The sequence below is a fragment of the Pygoscelis adeliae genome, unplaced genomic scaffold (assembly GCF_000699105.1).
Source record: "Pygoscelis adeliae isolate BGI_AS28 unplaced genomic scaffold, ASM69910v1 Scaffold175, whole genome shotgun sequence".
NCBI lineage: Eukaryota > Metazoa > Chordata > Aves > Sphenisciformes > Spheniscidae > Pygoscelis > Pygoscelis adeliae.
In genome coordinates, this window is record NW_008824941.1 from 5499842 (window position 1) to 5506674 (window position 6833).

The 6833-nt window shown below is 38.4% G+C and overlaps 1 protein-coding gene across 1 annotated transcript in view; it reads right to left on the reverse strand.

Moving 5' to 3' along the window:
• WDR37 (WD repeat domain 37) overlaps positions 1-6833 on the reverse strand; it is a 41605-nt gene that overhangs the window by 17725 nt on the left and 17047 nt on the right. The window contains exons 8-10 of the mRNA XM_009325547.1: positions 4672-4748; positions 3087-3324; positions 2404-2545 (exon numbers count right to left, since the gene is read on the reverse strand). Of these exons, the coding sequence (XP_009323822.1) occupies positions 2404-2545; positions 3087-3324; positions 4672-4748 (457 nt within the window). The remainder of the gene's footprint in view (positions 1-2403; positions 2546-3086; positions 3325-4671; positions 4749-6833) is intronic.

Below are 6833 nucleotides of genomic sequence, written 5' to 3' on the forward strand. Positions count from 1 at the left end.
CGGCAGCCTTCGGCCGGCAGCCTTCGGCCGGCGCGGCCCTCGCTCTTCAGCCCCTGGTTTAGTTCTGCTGCGCGGAGAAGCGCTCACCCCCGAGAGGAGTTTTACACCGTTCCCGAGAGAAGCGAGTGCCAGGCAGCGTCAAACAGGGCGCGAAGGAACAAAACTTACACTCCGAGCCACGGGTTGCTAGGATTTGGTGGTGGTTTGGATCCCTCCTGAGAGGGAATATCAGGATGAAGACGATTTTGCGGGCTATAACACAATAAACACTGTTATGTTGGCCTCATGATTGAGATGTTTGGCATCCAATTATATTGGTTTAACGCATTAGGAGCTGATCTGGTGAAATACACAGGAGGAAAAAAGCTGCTCTATGAGCTCTAAACAGCTATTCATCAGGTACTACTTAGCAAGAGGCTGTTAAAACTTATGGTTGAGGACTACAAATCATCAGCGTTAATGACTAACATCCAATTTACAGAACTGATTCCAAGAGCCTATCAAAATATTAAAAACTTGGCAAATTATTCAAATGGACATTTAGGAAAGCCAAAAAGTGTCTTGTATGTATGTGTTTTCTAGTCAACAGATGAAACAGTTTCTTCTGTGCCACTTAATGTGAGAAGATTGTTATAGCTTTGGTTAGAGAGTAATTTAAAAATATTTTGCCAATAGGCAGTACAATAACGGACCAAAAATAAAATCCCTCAAAGTATGTCTCGACTGCAAAATACCGAACTCCCATCTCCGCTCTGACTGCATTCCTCAGCAAAATACTCATCTTCCGTAACGGAATCATCTCTTCAACAAAACAGAGAGCTGAACAACCTTAGTCGTTAAACAGTACCGTCAGTTCTGAGACTCTTAGTGTGTATTTGGTGAAAAAGCCTATGTCGATACTAAAAACTCATACATTCAAAGAACAAAATGGAGACAGACGATACAGCAGACAAACACAAATATGAAGACAATTAAAAGCTGGAATAAGAGTGACCAAAGGGGTTGCTCAAGGTCTATTCCATTCATAAAAAAAATAAACTCCTTGATAGTTTACAGTTTATATAGTTTATAAGTCTCAGTGATAAGTGGCCAAAATACCAGCTAACACCTTTTACAGTATGCACCATCACCCCAGATCAACATCATTTGGTCTCAGCATACATATGGAAAAACACTAATGTCAATCATGTTCTTTTCTCTGAAAAAATGTCCTGGGACAAAGCAATTAATTAGCTCAGAAAAAAACGGAGGCACCAATGGACACAAAAACTTCCGACTTTTACAAGTCATTCTAGAAAAAGCAATAGAAGAGTACAAAAATGATGGCACAAAACAATTCTAGGATACAGATCACAAGATTAAGTTTCCTCTTCCATCAGGAGAAGATGGCTACTTATATGGGATGATTATCATGCACCAAGTAATTTATCAAGCTAAGGAGTCTGGGGCAGGGGGGGTTTAAAGAGGTTTTACTTTATAGATAGGTTAGCCAAGAGCTGGGAAAATGAGAAAGTAGATACTGAAACTCAGTCATAATGCAAACTACACATTTGAATTAACAAAAAATAGAAATGTGAAAAAATATTTGTGGTTTTTGTTTTGAGCTAGGACTAACAATCATCCTTTATTCTGAAGACGGGAGGTGAAATTTGCTTCTGAAACAGTCGAGTTCAAACGTGCCAAAATCTTAAAACAAAAATTCGCTCCCTTGGGTAAAATATTTGAAAATTATTCCTGCATTTTCCATGTATAAAAGGTCTGATTAACAGAATGGTAAGTCAACACCGTAACCTAGACTCTCATGACTACCTTTGCCCATATTCAACAGTAGCCAGCATAAAAACTTCAAGTCTAAATCGGCAACTAAAAGTGTTATACCAAAACCACTGTTTTGACAGAACATGGTAATCAGTGCCCTTACTTTAATTTCTTATTTTATGTACAAATTAGAAGCTTTAGCTTAAAGAGTAAAAATTAATCCTGCCTTTTTTTCCCCCCACTGGTTCCAAAGAAGTAACCTTTATTTCACACTGAGTATCATGACAAGCAGAGGTAATCTGCTTGATCAACTGCACTACAGCAATACCCCTAAACTACAGGCATAACCAATGCCGAAAGCAACCCTCATACCTTAAATTACCTTTAACTGTTAGGAGTTTTATCTAGACTTACCATATAAGCAATATCACACCAAGAGCCCTGGCTGCTGTTTTGGAAATTAAGTACTGCTGTGTTACATTTGAAGGAGGACAGTTAGGGGTTTCTGTGAAAATCAGTCTCATAGAACAGGGGAATGAACTTAGTACCTCAAAAAGAGCACAGGAACAGTTTTGTTCAGATTAGCAACTGAATACATTTACACTTCTGGAACTTGTAAAAACCTGCGAAGGAACTGTCACTTACTCTGTGTGGCCCTGAAAGACATTCACAGAATGGATAGAAGGATCTCTGAAATCCCACAGACGGAAGGTTGTATCGCGTGATGATGTCACTACAAGACGCTGGGTGGGATGTGTACAACAATGTGTTAGCTCTTGGTCATGCCCTACAATTACAGATGAGAACATGTAAGGTAATGAAAATAAGACTTTTCATTTCCACATACACTTGGAATGAAATGCTGATGATTTTTTCTTCCCCCCCCCCCCCCCCAACAGTAAAAGAATAATAATAATTCTGAATTCTAATGTTACTACTGCTGTAAAAGTTCAGAACTATATTTAAAAGCAAAAAAACCCACTACTCGCTTCACATGATTATTAAGTAGCAACAGGTTATTGCTACTTAATATGCCATGAACACAGCAAAAGCATTTTGCAAGAACTAAAATTTGGCTACATTCAGTTTAAAAACAACTACTTCACAGGATATATCACAAGCCTAAAAGAACACAAATTCATGCTCAGAAGATTAACAAGGCTGGAATTTTAGAAACCATTACAATACTGAGCAGCAGCTCAAGTCTTGTACACACTCAAATCGTACTCCAGAGAAACAACTTATTTTTCCCAGTGTTTCGATATCTACAAATAATCCCACATATAAAAAGATGCCACCAATTTATCTTTTTGTGAGTGAACAAATACCTGTTAGAGAATGGACAAGTTCGGAAGTCTCTACATCATACAGATTTGCTGTCCTATCCCATGACGCCGTCACAGCTTGCTTCCCCCCAACAAGCCAGTCGGCTGCTATGACCACTCCTTGATGGCTTTTGAGTGAAGTTAGTGGGGCTCTGACAGTGGGACAATCACTAGAACCATCTCCATCTCCATCAGGTTCATCTTTATCTGAGAACTCAACTTCATCTTCTCCAGACATTTGCTATACAACGCAAGAGAAAAAAGATTTAGAATAAATGGGAAGGAATGTCTCTTAAGTCACATTTTATAGTGTAAATGCTTCCCAATCCCCTTAATGTGAATGTGGGTAACTTAAGTCTGTAGAATCTAGCCTATCCAGGTATTCACTATCAAAAACTTAGTTGAAGGAATAATACCAGTGATTTAAATGCAGTTTTATTAACTACCTCATTTTAAAATCTCTTCTGAACGGTTTAGCTCTGAGTATCTGTCCCCTTTACTATGTGATAAGTCTTTTATATTCTCCTCACTGTATTACCCTCGAGTTTCACTGCAGCACATGTATCAAGGGACTTTTTTTTCCTTTAAATTTTTAAGAGTAGGAAGCATGTAACAGGACACTGACTATTTTAATCTTTGGGAAGACAATCATTTGCAGCTGTATTTTTAACCATTAGAATCCAAATCATGACATCAATATTTGTCTGCTGGTCAACACACTGTCATCATGCAGTGCTGATGTAAATTGGATGCAAAATAAATTCTTTAGCTAACCAGGAAGCATTGATCTCTGAACCCTATTTCACTTATGCAAGACAAATAGGCTTTTCTTTCACGATATTTGGATGTTAAAATGATACCATTTGTACTGCTCTTTCAAAATGGAAATGGCAAATCAAGTAAACCGAATCAAACATTTTCCATTCAGAAGTCTCTCTCATACAGCCATCTCTTGCCCCTACTCAGCTTACTGAGAAGCTCATGCTATAAACTACATCTGTCTTCACAATTTAGTAAGGGTGCTTTTAAGTCAAATACAGCACTTGACAGTCTACAGTAAATGCTGACTAAATAAAAGCCTGGGGACAACAACATCAGATAGTGTGATAAGTGCTGGCAAGGGTCAATTAGAAATCAAATTTAAAGATACAACTAAATAAATGCCAAAAATACAAGTCTTTACCATCAGTTTTCAATCCATAGCAACTATAGCTAATACAGGTGCTTCAGTAAGTTAAGCTACAAGAATTTAACTAGTCTAAGAAGAACTTCATTCTTAGTTATGATTTGAGTTATTACAAAAAAAATTTACTTGACAGTTCATTTACTTACACATTCATTACCTTGAACAAATAGTCAATTAATGTGCTTGCAGCTGCATATTCTATTCTGCACCATAGATCTTTGAAAACATGAAGTCTTTTTTGAACATCTGTTAAACTAAAACCTTAAAATCCCACCTTTTGCAATCCTGAAATCATGTAATTTTTTTAATTATGTATAAATTTAACATTCAATCTTATCATAAAACCTATATCTGGTAAAATTGCTGCGCAATTAGTTTGGTTGCAGTAAGTTGATTGCTTACATTGCAGTCTGCAGTTGGCTGAGGTGTAGGCAACTGTACTATGTACCTCCAGATGTGAGCTGTCTGGTCTCCAGATGCTGCACAGGGGGAAGAGGGGGTTAAAAAAAAAAAAAAGACACTAAATAAGAGCATTTCCATGGACAATAAAAACAAGCTTTAACATTACATTTGGCAATACTGTCTGAGTTGCATCTTTTTCTAACAGATACCATTGTGACCTTTTTGGTAAGCAAGTCTCAACATCAGTGGTTATTTTCCTGGCTTCAATACTGTTAAGAACATAACTCATTAGGCAAAATATAAGTAGCTACCAAATTAGTCATTCCTACAGTGAAAACATCCACTTAAATACTGCACATCAGAACATGAATATTACTGCTGTTCTAATATGTAACATTTGAAGAAGGCATTAATGCATCAACAGGTGCCATCCTTCATTTGCTATTTCTCAAACCACTGGGGTTCGTCTTCATTCGATGATTTCTTCCATTAAATGTTTTTAGCGTGGTTTTAATGAGAAACCTCAAAGAACAAGCATGAAGCTCTGCCTTACACAACTCAGCTTAACTAGCACCAGTTTACAGCTCAGCAGGTACCACCAGATTTTAGACTTAAGTTGTTTTCAGAATAGACTTATCCATTATTAACGAAGGAGAAACTCAAGATTCTCCTTGTAATGGACAGAATAAACATGCTCTAATACCTCGGGATACAGTGTTGAGAGTTCTAGATTGAGAAGCAAACGAGTTTGTTATGAGTATGCATAGATCTGGCAAGCGCAATGTACATGAAAGCACTAGGAAAAATATCTCATCTAATAGACCAAGTAAGAAGGCTAGAAGAAAGGTCAACCTTATATTAATTCTGGTGTCAGTATTCTGGATCAGGGAAGAAGATTTTTTTATTTTAATCAGTTCTAAATCAATCAATTGACATTGAAGAACAGGTCCCCTGAAAACTTTTCAATGGAAATACTTTGCAGAACCACCTCTCAGAAAAATAATAGAAGAACAAAAATCTAGCTATGGGCAGCTTTTGGTTGGTTGGTTGGTTTGGTTTTTATAAGTCAGTTTATACAGCAACATTGTTTATGGTACTGAAACAATGACTACTGTTATCATATGAAAACAGAAAAATCCAAATAGCCAAACTTAAATCATTGTTGGCCTAGATAGAAGGCATTCTACTTCCTACCTTCAAGTGGTCACTGTGGATGCAGAAAGAAGCAGTGTTTTAATTTCTAACCTCAGTAATAATTATTCTCATTTTACAATGACTTACCTAATAGCAGCAAATTGAATCCAGATCTCTTTAATCCCAAAGCTAGCGTCCTAATTGCTGGACCACGTGAACCACAGTATTAACCACATTAAACAGTTTTCAAACCTGAAGCTGCACTGATGGTATTCTCAGTCCTGAAAACACCTTTACACTAACAGTCATATTTTTGAGCTGTTTTTTCTGCACACTCAATATCACAATATTCTTTTCCTTTACTTCTGGAAACATCATGTATTTCAAAAGGGTTAAGATAGAACAGAATAGACTATTTCAGTTGGAAGAGACCTACAATGATCATCTAGTCCAACTGCCCGACCACTTAAGGACTGACTAAAAGTTAAAGCATGTTGTTAAGGGCACTGTCCAAATGCCTCTTAAACACTGCCAGGCTTGGGGCATCGACCACCTCTCTAGGAAGCCTGTTCCCAGTGTTTGACCACCGTCTCGGTAAAGAAATGCTTCCTAATGTCCAGTCTAAACCTCCCCTGGTGCAGCTTTGAACCATTCCCACGCGTCCTATCACTGGATGCCAGGGAGAAGAGATCAGCACCTCCCTCTCCACTTCCCCTCCTCAGGAAGCTGTGGAGAGCAATGAGGTCGCCCCTCAGCCTCCTTTTCTCCAAACTAGACAAGCCCAAAGTCCTTAGCCGTTCCTCACAGGACATTCCTTCCAGCCCTTTCACCAGGTCTGTTGCCCTCCTCTGGATGCATTCAAGGACCTTCACATCCTTCTTAAATTGTGGTGCCCAGAACTGCACACAGTACTCAAGGTGAGGCCACACCAACGCTGAATACAGCAGGATAATCACCTCTTTTGACCGTCTGGTTATACTGTGTTGTTACACCCCAGCATGCGGTTTGCCCTCTTGGCTGCCAGGGCC